The sequence below is a fragment of the Pteropus vampyrus genome, unplaced genomic scaffold (genome assembly GCF_000151845.1).
Source record: "Pteropus vampyrus isolate Shadow unplaced genomic scaffold, Pvam_2.0 Scaffold328, whole genome shotgun sequence".
NCBI lineage: Eukaryota > Metazoa > Chordata > Mammalia > Chiroptera > Pteropodidae > Pteropus > Pteropus vampyrus.
In genome coordinates this window covers 438652-463284 of record NW_011889109.1, presented here as the reverse complement: position 1 = coordinate 463284, position 24633 = coordinate 438652, and the positions used below count along the sequence as shown (strand labels likewise).

At 35.1% G+C, this 24633-nt stretch overlaps 1 protein-coding gene across 1 annotated transcript in view; it reads right to left on the bottom strand.

The window, feature by feature from the left end:
- Positions 1–3228: 3228 nt before the first annotated feature.
- The window catches only part of LOC105304087 (zinc finger protein 26), an 86112-nt gene continuing 64707 nt past the window's right edge, over positions 3229–24633 (bottom strand). The window contains 4 exon segments of the mRNA XM_011378016.2: positions 3229–3768; positions 3770–5220; positions 23626–23721; positions 24334–24460. Coding sequence (XP_011376318.2) covers positions 3634–3768; positions 3770–5220; positions 23626–23721; positions 24334–24460 — 1809 coding nt within the window. The 3' untranslated portion in view covers positions 3229–3633.

Genomic DNA, 24633 nt, shown 5'->3' with positions numbered 1-24633 from the left:
TCACACAAAGTTTTGCATTGTCTTTGCTCAGGAAGAAATGTCTGAAATACTTTTTAAAAGAAAACCTGTAGGAAGAAGAGAAATGGAATTGCAATGCATCTGAAGCAGCGGAGCCACATTTTCCTTTAAGTCATTTATATCAATTGAGGCAATTTAAAATTCAAATTAATTTTCAAATGGTCATTTTTAAATTTCAGTTATTGAAACAATGTTTCAAAAATTCTGAAACAACTTAGTTTTATAAAACATAATTAACATATACTACTTATTTAAAGCGAGCTCTGCTGTGAAGCTGGGCTTTTTCTTCTTGGGAACAGGAACAGTAGAAAATACAGTATATAAAGAACATGCAATCTTACTTTAGTGTCTTTGTTAGCCCCCTCACACCCATGTCCAGCTAGGAAGACTTTTTACTGAGAAAAAGTATTTCACTTTTAAGTTTCTTTACTTTTGTTTCATATCCTCTTTCAGGTGTACATGCTTGTTTTTTCGCTTCCTAAATTCCTTGGATGATAGCTAACTTCATGACTTTAGGCAGAAAACAGTGAGGATGGGTTTGGAACCTTTTATTATTACTAGAAAGTAAGGATGCTTGCAAAGATGTCAGGGCAGTGCTGAAAGGAGAAAGCAGTTAGCTCAAAAGTGGCCACCAGCAGCTAAATTCTATTCGAGTATCAAAAATATATACATTATAATTAATTGAAATGTGTTAAGACCGTAAAAGGCCATGAATTCATAAGACTAAAAAGCAAAATGTTAAAATGCAACACACAAATACATAGGCATAATAAAATGAGAATAAGTTTAGTAAGTACAAAGTGTAAATATATATGTAAATATATATATGCACACACATATGGATTTCCTTTCTGTTTAGTCCATAAGACATAGAAATGTGTACATGTGTATGTGTGTGGAATTGAGAGATCTCTTATCTCTCCCAGATCTTTAATCAAGTCAACTTCAAAAGAGGCCAAAGGCCTTCCCTGGCCTCACAATCTAATAGATCAATAAGCTCCCCTACCTCTTCGTCTTTTTCTTCACATTTACTCTTTTATACAGCATATATTTTATCTATCTATATCTATCTGTCTATCTATCTATCTATTATCTGTCTATCTACCTACTTAATTTTTCTTGCCTGTCTTGGTCATTTGAAATCAGATCAATAAAGGCAAGGCGGTTTGTCTGTTTAATTCACTACTTTTATCTCCAATGCCCAGATTAGAACAAAGCTTAGCACACGGGAGGCACTCAATACAAAATTTTAAAATAAAACACACACACACACACAAATGCAAACCTGCTTAATGAAGCGTAAATTTTTAAAAACTCTTAAATATGACCAGCAAAAATTATATAAACTATAACAAGGCAGAAAGATATGTTCAGTGTAATAATCAAATTAAAAAAAGAATCCAGTGGTTCACCACCACTGATCAGACTCAACAAAGTGGAAAGGGTTTTGCCAGTATGTTCTAAATTAACTGAATAGACTCAAACCCTCATTCCTTAGGACAGGAAATCTCTAGCTGGTCTTAATATCTATAAGATAGTAATAAAACATGAGTTTTTAATAATGCTAAAAGATGGGAGTCGATATATCACAATAAGACAATGGGTTGTATAGTTGCAAATAAGCAACAAAAAAGTACCTCATTGTGAGGAGAAACACCAGATTGTAAATTACGAACACCTACGCTAAAGGCATGGGTGTAAAAGATTTTACAACATTACAAATGAAGTTTAACCGTAAAAAGCAATCAATCAGTGGCTTGGGCCACCTTGGAGGAAGAAATCAGGTGCCATACGTAGATCAAGAATCAATTAGTAACTCAGACTCTTCAATTGAGTCATTATTCATTTTCCTTTAGGCCTGGTAAATTTATTGTAACCTTGGAGAGCTTTCCAAAATAAGATATTACTCAATTCTTAGAAAGTATTAAAATAGCTATTCCTATACTTCCAGGAAATATAATAAAAAAAGATGATGTGAATTTAGGTTTTGATATTAACATATTTTAGATGTAATATGTCTGACATTATTTTATAACTTTTACATTTGTTTCTGTTCGAGGTTTGAAATATTCAATTATGCTAAATCTGTAGTTTAAAATGTTTATAGGAAATTTGTTTTAATACTTAAGAAAAAATAATTTTCAGATTTTTGTTAGCTATTAGTTGCCTTAAAGAAATTATAGTAGTCATTGTTTTGCTCCATGCACATATATAAATCCTTCACTCTTTCCTAATTCATCTGTTCTGATCTGTTTTTATAGATGCTCTCCAGACAAGACCCAAGATTCTAACCAGTTCAAAATGTTCAAGGTAGCTAAGTTTCCATATCATCAAGGTTTACCTCCCTATCTCACTCATAAAACAGAAATCTAGTGCCTCCCACTTTTATGATCTTCATTATTCCAAAGAATAGTAATGATTTATTCTCTAAATATTTTAGGTTCCAACTTATTTTTACCATTAGTTGAAAATGGATCATTCTGTCTACCAGCAATGTTTTTATCTGGTATCTCTAGTTCCAAAGAAATTATATTAAACTTCTTAAACCAAGTTTACAACACACCCACAAAAGTCCTCAATATCAATTCTATCTTATTATATTCTATCAAAACATATGTTTAAACCCACACTGAAAGCAGAAAATCAATTCCTTTAAGATGAAGAGCCATTCATTAAATCAATGGATCCATTACTCTCTTAGCTTGCCATTCTTTATTTGAAGGCATATAGTGAGTCACTGCCACAAATTTATTTTAATTCCTTACAAGAAAGCCTGTTAAGGATTTTACTAGGTGAATTTTTAAAAATTCATCCATGTTGTGAAACAGACTAATAAGTACTGAATTAATTTTTATCAACAAATAAAATGAAGCAGCTCTCTCAGCTTTATGAAGTCTGTGTATTCAACTCCTTAGGATAAATAATTATGCCATATAAAAGATCAAGGCTTTCTTACATGTATAGCAAACTTAGGGTCAAGTAATTCCAAAAGGCAAAAATCCAATTCAAATTAACTAAAGCAAAATAGGAAATTTATTGGATCACAAAAATGAAAAAGTAAAGGATTGAGAAGACTTCAAGCATGACTGGATCCAGGAGATCAAACAATTTCATCAGATTTCTCTCTCATCTCTATTTTCCTTTGTGTTGGGAAAACTTTCATGTAATGGCAAAAAAAAAAAAAAAAATAGAACAACAAAAAACTGCTGGTGAGTTTTTAATTTTATTAAATTCTTGAAACTTGCAATTCCTGGAAAAAACAAACAAACAAACAAACACTTCTCTTACTAGTCATAACAATATCCCCTAGGGCTCTCTTTGTCTGGACAGGGCCATTTGCTAATCCTTTATTAATCACTAGGTTGAAGGAAATAACTGGCCACCTATGACCAATCCTCTGCTCTCCCTAATTAATAGTTTCATCATAATCGTATGCATTGAAGGTGAGGTAAGTCTCAAATGGGACATAGAACAGATCACAAAGTAACAGATGTCTACTACTCAGGCTATTTCAAATAAGGGATGCTCATGAAGTGATGGCTTTTCCATATGTACTACATTCATAGAATTACTAACCAAAGTATTCACTGATATTTAATAAGGACTGAGTGGTAACTAAATGTTTTCTTTCTTATACTTGCTATAATCAGAGAGTTTTGCTATTATGAATTTTCTGATGTCGTCTAAGGGCTGAGGCACAGCTAAAATTATTCCCACATTTATTACAGTTATAGAGTTTTTCTCCAACATGAATTCTCTGGTGTAGCCTAAGGGACAAGATCTGATGGAAAGCCTTCCCACATTCATTACATTCATAGGGTTTCTCCCCAGTATGAAATCTCTGATGTTGATTAAGGTATGAGCCACAACTGAAGGCCTTCCCACATTTGCTACATTCATAGGGCTTCTCTCCTGCATGACTTCTCTTATGATGAATTAGAACCAAAGCATCACTGAAGGCTTTCCCACATTTACTGCATTCAAAAGGTCTCTCTCCAGTATGAATTCTATGATGTCGATTAAGTTGTGAATCAGTCCTGAAAAACTTTCCACATTTGACGCACTCATAGGGCTTTTCTCCAGTATGAATTCTTTGATGTTGATTAAGGTGTGAGCGATAGCCAAAGGTCTTTCCACATTCATTACATTTAAAGGGTTTCTCTCCTGTATGAATTCTTTGATGCAGAGTAAGGGCTATGCGTCTACTGAAGGCTTTCTCACATTGATTACATTTGTAGGGTTTCTCTCCAGTGTGAATTCTCTGATGTTGATTAAGGTGTGCACTCTGTCTGAAGGCTTTGTTACATTCCTTACATTCATATGGTTTCTCTCCTGTGTGAATTCTCTGATGTTCAACAAGGAAGGCATAACGGCTAAAGGCCTTCCCACATTCGCTGCATGCAAAGGGTTTTTCTCCAGTATGGATTCTCTGATGTTGAGTAAGGTGTGCACTCTGTCTAAAGGCTTTGTTACATTCCTTACATTCATATGGTTTCTCTCCAATATGAGTTCTCTGATGTTCACTGTGAAAGAAGTCATGGCTAAAAGCTTTTCCACAGTCATTGCATGCATATGGTTTCTCTCCACTGTGAATTCTCTGAGGTTGGGTGAAGAATGAATAACAGCTAAAGGCATCATTGTATCCATGGGGTAATTTTCCCAAATGAGTTATTTGATGTTGAGTAAGTAATGAGTGGAAACTTAAGAAATTTGAAAAATCATAAGGTTTCTCCCTAGGAGGAATTCCCGTGTCTTTACTAAGGTATGTACTTTGGTTGAATTCTTCACATTCATTACCCATTAAAGATTCCTTCTCAGCATGTTGTCTTTTATGTTCAATTAGGACTGAATTTGAAGAGAATATTTTATCATAAATATCAAATTTATATACTTGTTCTACTGTGGGAACTCTCTGTTGTGTTAAAAATACTGACTTCAAGAGAATGCTTCTCTCTGAATAATTATATTCTCTGTCTCTTTTCACAGAAGAGATTCCCTTAAGACTTCTCACTTGCCTGAAATTCCTCTCCTGATTTCCATGATGCTGTTCAAATTCACTCTCATATTTCCAAGCTTCTTGGAAACTGGGGCATTCAAGGTCAGAACTTGTAATTCTTTCCATTATGATCCTCTGGGATATTTCTTCTTCATCAGTGTACCGTTTTGGAGATAATTCCTTGATTTCATACCAAGACTCCCAGTCTGAAAAATATCAAAAAAGCAAATGACTCCTTTTTTCCTTTGCAAGGAGAATGAAAACTCTTATAGAAGAGATTGAAAAATTTAACTGGGGTAAAGTACATGGTTCTGACATCTCTCAAATATGGTCATGCAATATTAACAAAATACAAAGAAAGCAAAAAGAATGAAGAGGGCTGACAGAGGAAGGTATATATATTGGTGATGAGGAGGAGCTTGGAAAAATGGTAAATGTAGGGCATCAAGATGCAGACAAAGCTAAATGCCAAGAAGATAAGGAATTGGAGATAACTGATTAGACCATAATTACAGTTTTTCTGCCTCTAGTCTTTAAAGTCTCCAGTCCATCTTGCACTGTCCAGTTCTATTAATAAGACTAAAGCTCCAAGAGGGCAGAGATTGATGTTTACTTCTTTTTCTTCTTACTGTTGCTTCCACTGCCTAGGACAATGGCAGCATTTTGTTGAATGAATGAATGCTGACAGAATGCTCAACAACTTCTAAATTTTATCAGGGATCAGAGGAAAAAAAGTTCTTTCTCAGTGTCTAGAAGGAATCTGGAGGTCAGCTTTACTCATCATTGAGAGAAAAATGATGCCACAGAGTACATGCCTGATACTTTCTGGAAAGGATACTGGTTGAAATAAAACAGAAAGAAAACTACTGTTTGAAAAATGATCTGAAAAAAGAAAATGAATAAGTCCTTTTAATGTCGCACCACAATAATCAGCTAATATATTCACCTATAGAGAACCTACTACTAGAGCACCTAGTAGAAGGGGGAAAATTCTGAGACACAGGTCCTTTTCCCTTTCTAAACTCTAAGGAGAAAGATAAAAATTCTGAGTACAAAAATTTAACATGGCACATAAAGAATGATTAGTTAACATGATACTGATTATTAGTTGTATAAAAGAAAAACAGAGATCAAAACTCTCTAGCTTGTTAAGGAATAATTTCTGGAGAATGTGAGCTTGATTTTCAAAGCCTTCATAGGCATTCCAAAATACAGTCATTCCCATGGTGGAGTCATTTTCATGTTTTGATATGCTTAGAGATTATTTTAGAACTGCATATGTTAGCATTTGGGGGTTAATTAGATATATTTTTTCCATAACTTTCTCATCTTTTGAAAACAAAGTGCCTCCACACTAGGTCAGTACAAAATTGAAAAGTGAAAAACATATTATGTATCTATCTTTCTTCTTTCTGATATACCCTCTACTTCAAGGAAAGCTCCCACTCCTACCAGTTCTTCCTATGCACAGCTGTGGACTTCCTCTTACTTGGACCCCTATCTTAACCTGGGCCCGAGAGGGCTTTGTTCACTTATCCTCTGTTAGGTCCACACTGTTGTTCATTCTTCCTGCAGAAGTACAACTACTTCTGTTCCCTCACTCTCCTACAACCTTGTCTCCTATATCCATTGCTCAGGGCCACTATATTCCCTCTTATCAAGAATAGATCTTTTCTCTACTCCAGGTAAATGGCAGTTTTATCTAATGCTTAATACAATGCTGAGTTAAAAAAAAAAAAAAAAGCCTGATGGGAGAAGACTACAGACATTTCTGATATAGGGGATTTTGAGGTGCCTGGAGCCTCAACCACTCTAAAAAGAAAAAAGGATATTCTGGATTTAGGCAGATAAATACTGTGAGGAAAGGAACTCCATATGGGTATTTCCAGGGAAAGTATAGAACAGGAATAAATATTGTATATGTGGAAGATATACTATGACTGGAATAGAGAAATACTTAGAGGTCAATGATGGCATTCAGCAAGAGAGAAGACAATTCACCGTTATCAGTAACTGACTGAGGAAAAAGGGAAGTTATGGATTCAGGCAAAATGGAAGAGAGCTAAATAGGCATCCATGTTGCACACTGGAAACAACACAGAGTTTGGGGTCTGAAAAGGTAGGTTTGAATCCTAACTCTACATCTAGTTAGCCAGTTATTCTACTTTTAACAAATGGATTAACCTATCGTTTGAGCCTCAGTTTCCTAGCAGGCAAAATGAGATGACCTTGCAAACAGGGTATAAAAACAAGGAATAATATATTTAGAATATATCTAGCAGTGTTTGGCTCATTATAGATATTCAGTGATACTTATAAAATGTAACAATATATACTCATTAAGTAATTCTTATACCTATACCACTAGTAGGCTCAGATATCATTACATATGATTACATAATAGGCTGATGTGATATCTGATATCTGTTACATCATGGGATTATGAAATAGGCTGACAGCCAAGTGGCAAGACTAAGAATGGGAAAGGTAAACCCTTTAAGATTAAAATGTATCCAGGCAATGTATTAGATATTAGAGATATGTAATTTCTAGCTGTAAATGAATGGAAGTTATAAGTCAAAGTGTGATCAACTTTGGCATGCAGCCAGAACTACATAGTAAGTAGGCTTATGTATAATGCTAGAAGAGGAAAAGATCTTACTAGATTGTGGACTAGTTTCCCACATGCTCAATTGGTGAGCAGTAGATAAAATGGCAGATATACTGATGAAGTAAATCATCTGGTATGAAACCCAGGAGATTTCATTGAAAGTATGAGTAAAAATGACAAGAGTTATGGGGAAATCATTTTTTTTTTTAGTATAGTTGATAGAATATTATATTAGTTTCAGGTGTACAACATAGTGATTTAATATTTATATTCCTTTTCATGTGATCACCAGAATACATCCAGTAACCATCTGTCACTAGGTGTTATTACAATAATATTGACTATTTTTCCTATGCTGTACATTACATACCTACAACTTTTTTTTTTTTTTAACAACTGGAGATTTGTACCTTCTGGGGCACTCTTAAGAAGACAGTTTGCTGCTTATGCCCACAATATGTTCCAATGAATAACTTGACCAATGACACACAGACCTATAGATTGGATCCTTTTGTAAAAGACTATATAGAGCTATGCCATCCAATATATCATCCACTAACCACATAGGGTGATTTAATTAAAATTAAAAAATTTAAAAATTTAGTTTATTGGTCACACATAGTCATATTTTAAGTGTTCAATAGCCAAACATGGCTAGTGGCCATTGTATTGGAAAGCACAGATATAGATCATTTCCATTACCACAGAATGTCCTAATAGACAGTACTGCATGGGGATCCAGGTTAATATGACAAAAATCATATGGTGAATGAAGACAGAAAAATAGGGACAGGAGACAGTTAAAGGGAGAGAGAAACAGAACACAGCTTTGGACAGAGAAAAAGAATTGGGGTCAGAACTATCTTATACATCTCATTAGGCTGAGGAATATGAAAATGAAGAAAGCACCTGGATTTAGTCAAATTAGAGGAGCAGAAGCCAGACTGCAAGTGGTTAAGATAATGGAAGAGAATTTAAAGTAAAAGTAATGAGTGAAATTACAATTGGTATATAAATAACTGAAAAAGAGAAGGGAGTATGGTACAGAGGAACACTAAAAAGTTATGAAATTAAAGAAAATTTAAATAAAAATATGACATAACTACATAAAATGAAAAAAATACATATGCATGCTTGATTACCCCGTTAATTTATATCAAGTTGATTTCAATAAGAATTCCATGAAGATTTTATTTCTGAACTTATATTTTGAAGGATACATAGAAAATAATCAGTAATATAAAAGAAAATTCTGAGGAAAGAAAGAAGTTTCTAAGACCAGTAATATGACCTAAGCCTTCCTTGCATTTTATACCTTCCTTCCATTAAAATCCCTGTGAAAGGACTGAACCAGGGTGATTTGTAAAATTCTGTCACTATGGGGAAATGTCAAGAGAAACATACCTGAAGCATAAAAAAACTTACAGGATGCAGAGCAGAACACAGCAGAGAGGAGCATGAACCTCCCATTCTGACCACAGCTGATTGAAAGGACTATCACAGGAAAAACACATGGAAGAACTTCTATATCAATTTGGATCTGTGTGGGAGCTACAGCTGAGGTCTAGCATTAGGGCTGCTCTATAACATTTTTCCTTTTTTCTTATAAATAGAAATGATATTTATTGTAAAATATTCAAGGAATTTAAAATGTATAAAGTAGAAAGTATTCTCTCTTGGGATGTCATTCCAAAGACGACTACTGTTCACAGTTGAGTCTATATCCTTCTGGAATTTTCTTTGTACATAAAAACACACAACTAGCGATTTTTATATACATACTATTTACAACTTGCTTTAATTTTTTTTTTAACTTAAAACATTGTAGACATTCTTTCATATCAGTACATCTAAAGCTACCTCACTCACAGAATGGATGAACTATAATTTAGGTAACCAGCCACATTAATAGGTTTTTTGCACTCGTACACCAAAAGCTGAGTTGCTTGCCAAAATTCAGTTGTAGTCTCAACCTGGTTTAGTTCAGTTGTACTTAGCATTTATAATTACATACTTTAATTACATAATTGAGTGCTGAAAGAGAGTTGTTGTTTTAATGAAATTAAGTTGAAAGCTTTAGAAAAACAGGCTAATAGTTACTTAAAACATGTTTTTGATTTAACTGTGGATGAAAATGGTGAAAGCCTGTTAAAAACCTAAAACTCTACAAAGATTCTATACTCACTTTGTTTTGCAAGTGTTTTGCTTCATTTTAAAAGAAATCAACTGGAAATTGTAGATAGAGCATTATGAGTGTGGTAAAAAAGACAATGCTGTACTCCAATCATGTTCGAACAAAGGCCTAAAAGGCCTTAGCACTATATCAAGACTAATGAATGTTCATTTAAATGTTATAAAGTTAAAATAAAATGTCTTACATATGTGTATATATGTTTTATAATTTCTTATAAGCAACTTGTAAAAATTGATCACAAAGTAGCTTCTACAATGTTTTTTGTATAATTTATATTTTTATAGGATTCATTCCTAAAAGTGGAAGTGTTAAACTATATACATATTTTAGACAGTAATATCCATTATCAAACTGCCCTCCAAAATAATTTTCATCAATGTGCATTCCTATCAGCAACATAAAGTACATGTCTTCAAACTCATACACATTAACATCATTCTTAAATCTTTGCCCCTACAAGTAGAGTATCTCATTATTGTTTTAATTTGCAATTATCTGATTATAACATTGAGCATTTTTATACATTATCTTTTATACACATTTTGTGGTTTCTTTGGGGATTCTTCATTTGTATCATTTATACATATTTTAATTGCACCGTGGATCTTCTTTTAAGTGATTTATAGAAGTAATTTATAAATTTAGGGCATTAAGGTTTTATAACTATTTTTTCTCTCAAATCATCACTTTTTACTGTCATATGGTATCTTCATTTATCGTGCTTTTGATAAATTTTTAAAAAATTATGAAGTCAAACCTCTCAATTTTTCCATTATAGAGTCTAGCCTTGATGTTATTTTAAGAAAAACTTTCCAAAAGCCAATCTTATATAAACATTATCTAATGTTTTAAGAAAATCTCTTTGCACCACTGGTTTGAAAGCTACCTTTTAAATTCTCACATATACACGGTGTATTTCTGTATTTTATTGTTCCACTGATCTATTTCGCTATTCTTACAGCAGACCAATCTCCCTTATAAATAACAGGCAAAATTCTTAAATATTAAAATCAAATTAAGCAGTACATTAAACAAATAATACACATGACCAATTATGCAATCCAGAATAGAAAAATAGTTCCCTGAGAGTTGTTGTTTTGATGAAACTAAATTGAAAGTTTTAGAAAAGCAGCCTAAATACATAAATATGTATTTAAAGTATACATAAATATGCATATAAATATATAAAAAATTTCCTAACAATAGGAAATCCTTTACCATAAATTGTTATAGAGTTCTTTTATTAATAGCTATAGAAGAAAAAGTAAAAAATGAGAAAAAAATAATTGCCTTGTAAGATGGTGAAAATATATAAAATCCAAAAGCCTCTCCTCATTAAAATATATACATACATACATACATACATACATACACAAAGCTAGGAATAGAAGAAAATGGACACAGTTAGTGTGAAATACCTGAAATAGTCCCATGATGTCAGAAAGAAAAAGAAAAAAAAACAGATAGCAACTGTTCAAAACAGATATGGAAATTATGGTCAATAAAGTAAAATTGAAAATGAGAAAAGGTAAAGGGAGACATAACTACTAGAAAGAACACTATATCTAGCAAATAGTTTGCCTTTGCCTTCTCTTCCTAGTTACACAGGAAACTGCCTGCCTCTCCCATCCTCCCTTTGCAGCCATGTGACTGAATTCTGGCCAGTCAGAAGTGATAAATGCCGCAAATGCTCCTTCCAGGCTGGTCCATTAAAAATGACTGGAGAGGTGCTCTCTCTCTCTCTCTCTCTCTCTCTGTGTGTGTGTGCGTGCACACGCGCACGCGTGTGTGTCTCTTCTCTCTTACTCTCACTGACTGGCTTCAGAGCACCTAGCAGAGGACTCCAAGGTCCTTAGAGATCATGAAGACAAATAACCTAACCACAAAGAATGGGTTAAAAATATGAGCAGGTAATTCACAGAAGAGAAAAACTAAATGGACAATGCATTTCTGGGAAAATGCTCAATCTTACTAAGTAAATCAAAACAACTCCAGGAGCATTTCTCTCCCATCATACTGGCAAGAATTTAAGTTAGACAATATCAAGAACAAACAAAAACAAACTGGAGAATATCAAGAGAATAAAGAAACAGAAACTCTTACTCACTGTTAGTAGAAGTATAAATTGATACAATCACTTTTAAGAACAATTTGAGTATCTAGTAAAATAAAATATGCACTCCTATGCCCCAGCAATTTTACTTCTAGGTACAAATCCTTGACAAACGTTTATATGCATGTGCATGGAAACATACCATGCTACTTAAGTGAGATACAAAAAAATGGCAACAAGCTAAATGGCCCTCAGTAGGGAAATGTTTAAATAAAATGTGGTAAATTCAAAACATGGAATACTATATAGCAAATAAAAAAAACCAGAACTGTATTATATGTAGACTCATCAAAGATAAATCTCAATGTTGAGTAATAAAAGCAAATTGCTAAACAAAATGTAAAGAATACTACCTATGAAAATAAAACTTTTTTTTACAGATGCATGTTTACAAGAAATGTTTTTAAAATGAACTGGAAGGACATGTATCAAATTCATGACTATGGTTTCTGAGAGCAAGAGGTATATGAGGAAAAGTAAATTAAGAATGAAGAACAAAGGAAACTTGTACTTAAAATAGTTTATCTCTTTATCAAAAAATAAAAATGTATCAAAAATTAACAATTCTGGCTGGTAGATATTCATTATATTATTCTATATGCTTTCTTATATTTTTAACTTTATCAATAAAAAAGAAAAAATATTTCCTATTTTAAAACTTGACTCTACATTCTGAAAGATAGCACATTATTGGGAAAAACTGGCCCAAAATGGTCAAGACTGAGAAATACCTTAATAAAATGATTTTATAATTAAAGAACCATCTGGGAGATCAACAGATATATATAAAACTACCTATACATAAAGGAAAAACATCAAGCTGGCATCAGATTTCTTCATAACAACATTCGACACAAGTATTAAATAAACTATACTATTTTAAGGAAAAAATGGCCAACTATAAACAAGGTAGAATTTGGGGGACAATGTTTGTATGAGCTCTTTTTAAGGAAACTGCTAGAGGACAAACTTCAGCCAATCAATAGATGTCTAGAAAAAGTTCAGCAAAAGGACTAGGTGAAAACATTGAATATATTTAACTATAAAACTAAGACTAAGTGAAAGGTTGGGATAAATGTGACAAAACAGCATGTAAATATAATATGCTTTGACAATAAAAAAAAAGCAGATAACTAACAAATTTGGAAAAAGAACATGGGAAGTAAAATAAGTGTATTCATCTATAGCAGGTAAAAGTCAAAGACTAATTTTTAAAGTGGACCAATCAAGTAATAGAAAGAATAAATATTGTCTACATAAACAGGAGTATAACCATGAAGATAAACACTAGAACAAAAGAAAAAATTTCCTGTTTATTATAAAAATTGAAATATTACATGACCAAAAAAAAGGCTAAGAAAACAAATGTTAAAGTATCTTTTTAAAAACTATACAACCAAAAATTATAAAACCATATAAAGAATTAGTTTAAATGTATCAAAAATGCAATTGGACTTTCACTTATAAAATTGAAATGATATTCAGGTTGGTTCACAAAGTGAAACAATTCTATATTGCATATAAACCCACATTTAAAACAAAGTGATTCTACAAAGTTAGAAATAAAAAAGGCAAGGAAACAGATTCTATCCAAGGGCCTTCAGAAGCAAGGCAGACTGTTGATATCCTCATTTTTGCCCAGTAAGACACATATTTAACTTACAACATTCAAAGCTAAAATAATAAATTTGGAACATGGAGGAGTGAGAGAGGTCCCCAGATCTCTCCTGTTGAAACAACAATAAGCTGAACATCTAAAACTCAATAAAAAACACCCTAACTGCACACCAGCATGTCTGAGCATGGGATCTGCACATAAGAGCTACTACAGGTCAGAACCGCGGGTGTCGAGCAATGGATTGGGAGCAATGAAGAAGCTGCCTCTCACAGCCACCAGAGCTTCCTGTAGGAGGAGGGGGAAAGGAGAAGTTGCGGTGAGTTCCCTGAACAGCCTGCTTGGGAGAGCAGTGAGCTCCACACGGCCGGTGGCAGGGCCCAGTCATCAGGGCAAAAAGGAGAGAAACTGGACAGTGGAGAAACAACAGTTGACTCTTACCTGCCATAGTGGCAAAACCAAGGCTGAGCCAAAGTCACCATCCTCCAACCCAGAGGACCCTTCCACCCATATCCTCTGAGACTGAACACCAAGGAGCCCCAGGGGAATCAGAGCAAACACTATCTAATCAGTCGCTAACACTGATAGAGACTGAGACTGAGGGTAGTGAGCGGGATTAAACATCTATAGGGGAAAAACGGCATTATTAAGGCTTTATATAAAGCAGGGATCCAAGAGGCTTAGACGCCACCTACTGGAAACCAAAAGAAAAGAGGCTTTTTTGCAGCAGGTAAAGAGAGACCTTTATATGATAACTTTTCTTTCTACAAAAAATCAGAATACACTTCTGTTAATGCCCAGGCGGAGATATAGTCCATTAAACACCATGAACGACCAAGGTGACAAGACATCTCAGAAAAGAAAAGAGAAAAATCTCCAGAAAATAAGCTTACAGACATAGAAATATGCAACTTAAATGACATTCGGGATGGTATTTCTGAAAAAACTCAATGAGATCCAAAAGGATTCATATCAATAATTTCAGGAATTGAAAAAACAACTAAATGAGCAGAATCAGTTCTTTAGCAAGGAGAATGAAACCCACAAAAAGAACTGAAAGACCTTCTGGAGATAAAGAACACACTGCAAGAGTTGAAAAATGAAATAACAAGCTTGGGAAATAGAGTCGACCAAATGGAGTAAAGGATCAGTGACATCGAAGACAGAAACCTAGAACTATATCAGAAGGAAGAAGAGAGAAACCAAAGAATGAAAAATAATGAAAGAGAAATACAAGAACTAGCTGATAACATCAGGAGAGGAAACAAGAATAATGGGCATTCTCAAAGGGGAGGAAAAGGAGCAGGGACTAGATAGCATTTTCAGACAAATAGTAGATGAGAATTTCCCAAATCTATGGAATGAGCTGGAGCTTGGAATTCAAGAAGTCAACAGAACATCTCAATCCAAAAAGACCTTCACCAAGACACATTGTATTAAAATTATCAAAAATCAATGACAAAGACAGAATTCTCAGGGCAGCCAGGGAAAAGAAGATGGTAACCTATAAAGGAAACCCCATTAGATTATCATCAGACTTCTCAGCACAAACCTTACAAGCCAGGAAGGAGAGGAATCAAATATTCAAACTATTAAGTGAATGGAACTACCAGCCGAGAATAATTTATCCAGCTAAGCTCTCCTTTAAATTTGAAGGAGAAATTAAGACCTTTCCAGACATACAAAAATTGAGGGAATTCTCCACTCCGAGGACTGCATTACAGGAAATAATGAAAGGGGCCAGCTAACCTAAAGCAAAAAGACAAAAAAATACGTAATTAGGAGAAAGGTGTCTAGCAGGCTGATAGAAGCAGAGGAGTGCAACCTTTACTAAGAATAGGGCATTATAAGTTTACAAAATAAGAAGAGGTTTGCTATAGCAAGATAGTAATGAATGTTCAGTATACGTAGGGACAAACTGAGACAATGGCTGAAATGAGGAGGATCCAAAGATCCAAATTCACAAAGGGAAATGGAGACAAGGCACATGCAGAAGAAAATGGATGACTGTAGATATATATAACTATCCTTTACGTATTCATAATGGTAACTACATGGCAAAGATTAAGAACGGAAGTATAGAACATAAAACAAGGACCAGAGGGAAAACTTATACAAAGCCCAAACAAAATAAATACAACAGAAACACAAGGACAAGAAAGCAATGGAAACACCGAGCTACCAGAAAGCAAAAGATAAAATGGCTATAAGAAGACCTCATATTTCAATAATCACCTTAAGTGTAAATGGACTGAACTCACCAATAAAAAGGCACAGAGTTGCAGAATGGATCAAAAAACAAATGCTGCCTCAGGGAGACACATCTCAGTTCCAAAGACAAATACGGACTCAAAGTGAAAGGGTAGAAAATGATATTTCAAGCAAATGGCATTCAGAGAAAAGCAGGAGTAGCAGTACTATCAGATGAAATAGACTTCACAATAAAATGGCATTCAGAGAAAAGCAGGAGTAGCAGTAATATCAGATGAAACAGACTTTACAATAAAAAGAGAAAGATACTGAGGAACACACTTCATAATAATAAAGGAAATCATGCACTAAGAAGACGTAACACTTATTAATATCTATGCTCCCAATCATCCAAACAAAAAATCAATAAGGAAATAACATCCTTAAAGGACACATTAAACTAACTGGACATAATGACATATATAGAGCCTTTCATTCCAAAACGGTTCTTCATGCATTTTTCTCTAGTGCACATGGAACATTCTCAAGGACTGACCACATACTGGGACATAGAGATAGCCTCGACAAATATAAGAGAGTTGAAATCATACCAACCATATTCTCTGATCATAATGCTTTTAATCTAGAGATCAACTGTAAAAAGAAAGTGGGAAGAACCACAAATACATGAAGATTAAACAACATGCTATTGAAGAATGACTAGGTCAGGGAAGAAATAAAAAGATCAAATGATAATGACAATACAACATATCAAATCTTTTAGGACATGGCAAAAGCGGTCATAAGAGGAAAGTTCATATCATTACAGGCCTATCTCCAAAAACAAGAATGAGCCTCAATAAATAACCTCATGCTTCATCTTAAAAAACAAGTAAAGGAAGAACAAATGAAGCCTAAAGTCAACAGATGGAAAGAAATAACCAAAATTAGAGCAGAAATAAATGAAATTGAAAACAAAAAACAATAGAAAAAATAAATGCAACGAAGAGCTGATTCCTTGAGAAGGTTAATAAAATTAACAAACCCTTGGCTAGACTCACTAAAAAAAAAGAAAGGACACAAATAAACAAAATCAGGGATGAAAGAGGGGAATTTATGACAGACATCACAGAAATACAAAGGATCATACAAGAATACTATGAAAAAGTATATAACACCAAATTTAATAACCTAGAAGAAATGGACCAGTACTTAGAAAAATACAGGTTCCCTAGACTGAATTAAGAAGATCTGGAAAATCTAAATAGACCGATCAGCAGTATGAAAATTTAAACAATCATCAAAAACCTACCAATATATAAAAGACCAGGACCAGTTGGCTTCACCAGTGAATTCTTCCAAACATTCAAAGATGATTTAATACCTATTCTCCTCAAACTCTTCCAAAAAATCGAAGAGGAGGCAATACTTCTCAACTCATTTTATGAAGCCAATATTACCCTGATACCAAAACCTGGTAAAGATAAGACAAAAAAAGAAAACTACAGACCGATATCTCTCATGAACACAGATATAAAAATCCTAAATAAGATACTAGTGAACCAAATACAGCAACATATTAAAAGGATTATACACCACAATCAAGTGGCATGGGGAGGTAGATGGGGTAAAGGGGGTCAAATATGTGGTGATAGAAAGAAATCTAACTATGGGAGGTGAACCCACAGTGTAAATATATACGTCTTACTGTTAAAGTGTACAGCGGAAACTTATTAGATTTCATTAACTAATGTCACCATAAGAAAATAAATAAGTAAATTCAAAAAATTAAAAATAAATAAAATAAAATAAAATAGTTGTTTTAAGCTATTAACATTATTGTAATTTGGTATAGCAGCAATAGGAAACTAAGATAGAAATAAAGCTGGTAAAACCATTCTGATGGGGATGTACTTAATCAGGAATCCACCCTGAATATAGAGCCTCAACAATACAAAAATACATATGTGCAATGTTAGTCATTGTAGCATTGTTTGTAATTGTGAAATATTACAAACAACCTGTCCACATGTCAGAGAGTAGTTGAGTACATGATGATAATATCTACATAATGGAGTAATTTGCAGCTGTTAAAAAAATGAGAAAGCTCCCTAATAACTAATATGGAGTGATTTCCTACATACATAGTAAAGTGAAAATGCAATATGCAAAAAGTATTTATGGCATGCTACTCTTCTGTAGCATACAAGATGATACAAGAAACTACAAAAGATACAGGAAACTACATATATATCTATCTGCTCAATTGTATGACAGAAACAAAAAGGACAAACCTGAGAATAACGGGATTGTTAATCTACAAAGGATGGGTAAGAAATGGGGTAGAAAGAAGTAGAGAATACAAACAGGATAGTAGGGATGAGAAGGGAGCAACACTTTTCTGAGGATATATTTTCAAAGAGCTCTGATTTTATTTTTGTATTGCATAATAATGTTTCAGATACCAAAAAAAATAAACATAAAACCAATCAGGATGTTGTAGGAACCCAAAATAGAATACAAACAGTAACAAATGAACCTAAAATAACTAACCTAAAGTCGCTTTGGAAAATAGTATTTTGACTGAATACTGTCAGACTAAAGATCAAAAAAGAAAAAAAACAAACATATACAAGTAGCAGAATCTAGTTAATAAATTTGTTTCTCATAGAGAAATAGATTGGAAATTCTGAAATTATTTATGTGAATATAAAATTGAGCAAATAAGTAAATATGCTGTTTCTCATTGTCATAAAAAGAAATTACAAATAAGTAAAAGAGGAAGGCTACAATAAACCCTGTGGAGCAAGATTAGAATCAAGGTATCAATATAAACTGACAGTTTTAATATATAAGAAGGTAAGGCAGAAACAAATACAGAGTGTGTGTGTATGTCTGTCTGTGTATGTGTGTGTGTGTTAGTATACACACATGTAATGGCTCAATGTGCTGTGAGGGCCCAGAAGCTAATGATATCCTAGTAGCATTGAGTACATCTAACACCCAAACCTTGGTTTCTAAACATCATTTCCCAATTAAAGGAACCAGGACTCTCTGGAGAAGTGGTTGATTCAAGGCTGCGGTAATAAAAACAAGATGAATCTGGAAGATGGTGGAGTGGGTAAACACTGCTTGCCTCCTCTCATGACCACATCAAAATTACAACTAAACTACAGAATAATCATCATTGAAAATCGCCTGAAGTCTAGCTGAACAAAAGTCCTATAATTAATGATATATAGAAGAAGCCACCTCAAGACTGGTAGGAGGGGTGGAGACACAGAATGGGCTGGTCCCGCTCCTGCGGATAGCCATTAAAAACTGGGAGAGATATTTTGGCAGCAGAGCTCCCCTAAGAGGAGCGACGGGTCCCAGCCCCACACCAGACTTCCCAGCCCAGGGTACCAGCTCCAGGAGGAGAAGGCCTCACGAAATCTAGATATGAAAATCAGCGGAGATTTTGGCTGAGTGAAAGGGAGGGCTGCGAGAGTCCCAGGCATTCCTCTTAAAGGGCCTACACGTGGACTCACCCGCTGATGGACTCACTCTGGGCTCTAGCACTGGGGCAGCAGCTAAAAGACACCAGGGATATACGGGGAGGAACTGAGTTGTCTGGCTTCAGAACAAGGGCTGGAAGGGAAGCTTTCTCCGAGACAGAAATACTGGGAGAAGCCACTGTTTCTTTGTTGAGCCCCCACCCCCCAACCCAGTGTGCAGACACAGGTGGCCACCATATCTGTCTTCATCGACTTGTCTAACACTGGTCACCCTGCCCTGGTGTTTCCCTGCAAGCCTAACCAAGCCACTTTTAAGGACTTCTCCATACAAATGGCCTGTCTTGGCTCATGCTATGGACTTTCCTAAAGTCTCTCAAAGTTTCACAAAACCCAAACGGGCAGAATCTGGCCTCGGCCTGGCTAAGCAGCCTCAAATCTGGCACTAGCAGCATCCAGCCTCAGTTCATGGCTTGGCCTCTCAAGGCACATCCAAGCCCAGTGTGGGTGGCAGCCATCTAAGGATTGCTTGGTGGATCTTGCCAGGTCACCCCAGGCAGGGTACAGGCTGCAGCTGAACTTGGCCTGCAGCGAAGCCCCTCCAAGGAGACCCTGACCTGCAGACCCAGTGGCTGGCTTCAGTCTGAGCTGGAGTACAACCCAAGGTCACATCTGAGAATGATACACCCAAAGGGCAGACTGGGCAGGCACCAGAGCCCTACTAAAGTGAATCCTGCATTGTAGGGTCAGCCCCTGTACAACAGCTCCTCCACTATAGTCACAGGCCAACCTCACAACTAATCAGCCCAAGGGGCAATCCCTCTAGCTGACATGCAAATAGCAACCAAGGGCCAACTACAACAGGAAGGCACACACAACCCATACAAGGGACACACCTGGAGCACCCAGCTCAGGTGTCCAGGGAGACCATGTCACTGGGCTCCAAAGGACACCCACTTACTACATAAAGCCACTCTACTAAGACTGGGAGACATAGCAGCCCTCCCTAATACATAGAAACAAACACAGGGAGGCAGCCAAAATGGGGAGACTAAGAAATATGTTCCAAATGAAAGAACAGAAAAAAGCCCCAGAAAAAGAACTCAACAAAATGGAGACAAGCAATCTATCAGATGCAGAGTTCAAAATGCTAGTTATAAGTATGCTCAATGAACTTAGGGGGAGAGTAGATGAACTCAATGGGGACTCTAACAGAAATAGAAAACATATAAATGGAGATAGGAAACATAAAGAATACAGTCAGAAATGAAGACTACAATGACTTAAATGAGAAATCAACAGGAGATGAGAAAAGCAGAGGATCAAATCAGCAATTTGGAAGGTAAAGTAGCGGAAAACACCCAATCAGAATAGCAACAAGAAAAAAAGAATCTTATAAAATGAGGGTAATTTAAGGGGCCTCTGGGACAACATCAAGTGTAATAAAATTCGCATCATAGGGATATAAGACGGAGGGAAGAGAGAGCAAGGAATTGAAAAACCTATTTGAAGAAATAATGATGGGCATAGACATACAAGCCCAGGAAGTGCAGAGAATCCCAAACAAGATGAACCCAAAGAGGCCCGCACCAAGACACGTCATAATTAAAATGCCAAATGTTAATGACAAAGGGAGAATCTTAAAGGCAGTGAGAGAAAAGCAGTTTAGTTACTTACAAGGGAGCTCCCATAAGACTGTCTGCTGATTTCTCAACAGAAATCTTGCAGACCAGAAGAAGTTGGCAAAAAATATTCAAAGTGATGAAAAGCAAAGACCTACATTGATGATTCGTCTATCCAGCAAAGCTATCATTTAGAATCAAAGGACAGATAAAGAGCTTACCAGACAAGAATAAAGCTAGAGGAGATCATCAGCACCAAGCCAGTATTACAGGAAATGGTAGAGGGACTTCTTGAAGAAGAAAAAAGGAAAAAAGATAAAAAATATGAATAATAAAATTGCGATAACTACATATCTATTAACAATGAGTTTTAACTTAAATGGATTAAATGCTCCAATCTAAAGATAGGGTGGCTGAATGGACAAGAAAACAAAACCCTTACATATGCTGCCTACAAAGACTCACTTCTGATCGAAAGACACACACAGATTGAAAGTAAAGGGATGGAAAAGATGTTTCATGAAAACGGAAACAAACAAAAAGGCTGGGGTAGCAAACAAACAAAAGGCTATAACAAGAGACAAAGAAGGACCCAGTAATTCCACTTCTGGGTATTTACCTGAAGAAACCCATAATGCTGCAGTGAATCCATATGTTCATTGCAGCATTATTTACAATAGTTAAGATATGGAAGCAACCTGGGTGTCCATCAGTGGATCAATAGATAAAAAAGAGATGGTACACATATACAACGGAAGATTACTCCGCCATAAAAAAGAATGAAGTCTTGCCATCTGCAACATAGATGGACTTAGAGGGTATCGTGCTGAGTAAGTCAGATAGAGAAAGACAAATGCTATATGATTTCACTTATATGTGGAATCTAAAGAACAAAATACACAAAACAAATGCAAACTCATAGATACAGAAAACATTTTGATGGTTGCCAGATGGGAGGGGAGTTAAAGAGGTGGGTACAAATGGAGAAGGAACTAAGAATACAAATTAATAGTTACAAAATAGTCATGGGGATGTAAAGTATAGCATAAAGAATATAGTCGATAATATTGTAATAACTATATATGGTATCAGATGGGTACTAGATTATTGGTGTGCACTTTGTAAGTTATGAATCACTATGTTGTATGCCTGAAACAAATATAATATTGTATGCCAATTGTAATTGAAAAATAAAAATATATTTTAAAAAAATATGAATCCGGACACCTGGAACCACGAATGAAGGAAGGATGTGCTCACAACATGGATGGGGGCATGTCAAAATGTCAAAGAAACCAACCTGAAGATCTCAACGGTCAAAGCTGGAACAAATTGAGCAACAAAATAATGATTCATTGGATTTACCTCAGAGAAAAAATAAAAATCCACAGTTCCGTAAACACAAAGAAATAATTGAATATACAACTAAATGGGAGTGAAGGAACAGCTCTTCTCTACAGAATGATCCTAATTAATATACATAAAGAAAAGAAGAAAATGGAAAAATTAACATTAGGTCAAGACCACGGTAATAACTGCTGCAGATAAGATCTAATAAGCCAATGGATGCTAAAATTAGTGGACAAAAGTTTTAGAAGATACTGAATAGTCTCAAAGTATCTCCTACAAAATACTTATTAGATACAAATAGAAAAACAGTATCCTTACAATGTAAAAACAAGGCAGACACCACCTTCACCAAATCATCAAAGTTAACATCATGAGACTCATCAACATTATGAATCCCTTGGTATGATGCCCTGAGAAGACACAACATTATTTCTGTGGCACTCCTTTCAAAATGCATTACCTCAATCTAATCATAAGAAAACATCAGATAAACCCACATTCAGTGGAAGCAGATATAATGAGCCATTTGTCCAGAGTAAATCATATCTGAAGACTCTGGGAATTTCTCCCAGAAGATGAAAATAACAGATTACCTAAGTGTCTGAATGTCTTAAGAGACAGATAATTGATGAGGAGTTGGAAATTGAGTAAGGAATATGTATGTAAAAAGTTAAGCAAAAAATAAACAAACAAACAAACAAACAAACCCTAGTAATTATTAACTATAGGCAAAATAAAAAGTTGTACAGAAAAAATAATCTTGGTATCCGCACAGCATTGCTAATGACAATCACTTAATGAAAGTTACTATCAAAGTTATATATGCACATTGTTTAAAGAGTCAAGTAGTTTTAAAAGGCTTATTCTTTAAAAAAAAAAAAAAAGGCAGTCTCTTGCCTTGTTTCCCAGTTTCCTTCTCTCTAAAGGGATCCACTTTCTTATCTTTTGCAGTTTCTTCTGGTGTTTCCTTCATGTCTCTAATAATTATTTTTATGTTGCCATTTCTTGTTTTTTTTCTAGTTTAGTCTTTATCCAATATTTTCTCACCCAAAAAAATTAGAATTTAGTATTTGTTTATACTGAATCCAAAACAATATTCACAAATAACACTGATAGTAACTTTCATAAAAATAAAAACTCTAAAAAGAAATCTATAAATGTATATAATTCTGACTATAAATAGGAAAGAAGAGCTGAGAAGGACTGGGATTCTAGGTATAGGTAGAAGTACTATAGAGAGTACAATTTGATAGAAATAGGAAGGAAAAAAAACAAGGTATGAAGTTTCTAGGGAAGTAAATGCTAAACAGATTTCAGTTTCCTTCGGAAACCAGGGAAGCCTCAAGTGCAGGGCAGCCTGCTCATGATCACTTGGGTTGGCACCTTATAATAGCCCTCCCCGCCCAGTTCCCCATTACTCACTTGTATATTGACCATCTGACATCTCTCTTTCCACCATCCAAGGTTCCTTCCCTTGCTCCAATAAGAAGATTATGTTGGGCTTAGAAATGGAGAGTCCTGTTTACAGAAGAAAAATGAGAGCAAGAGAGACAAAGAGAATATGCTACAGCTGTCCCAGCACTCATACTCAATCTCTTGGTTATTAGGCAAGAAAGTACATTAGAGGAAGGGCTAGAGAATAGAATGATGCTTATATGAAAGATGAGGAAGATGTAGCTTCTTCCATAGCAATGGTTCTCAAACTGCTAGAACAGAAGCACCATCACCTAGGGACCTACTAGAAATGCATATTCTCAGGCCCCAACTCAGATGTACTGAATCAGATATACCACAGAGGTTCTAAAACTTTCATGGGCATCAGAATAATTTGGAGGGGTCACTGAAACCCAGACTGCAGGGCCTATTTCCAGAGTTTCTGATTCTGAATGGTCTAGAGTGAGACCCCATAATTTGCAATTTAACAAATTCCCATACCATACTGATGCTGCTATTCCAAACCACAATTCTACAGCAAAGGGAGCTATTTATTTCTAACTCTACAAAACTACTTCAAATCATTTCCTGGGAACAGGAAATAGAAATTCAGTTAAGCACTTCAGATAGTCCCAATGGAGGAAGCAAAAACACCCAAAGGAAAGATTTTGAATAATGGGGAAGAGACATTCTTACCAAGCCATACCAAGTTCCTGTAGTTCTCCAACATGACATCTCTGTATAAATCCTTCTGAGATGGGTCTAGCCATTCCCACTCTTCTTGGGAAAAATCTAGAGCCACATCCCTAAAGGTCACCAACCCCTAAAATTAAAAATTAAAAATTTATTTGCCAAGTGCTCCATATAGTCCCAGAAAAAAAGGAAGGAAAAGGAAAAGGAAAAGGAAAAGGAAAAGGAAAAGGAAAAGGAAAAGGAAAGAAAGGAAAGGAAAGGAAAGGAAAGGAAAGGAAAGGAAAGGAAAGGAAAGGAAAGGAA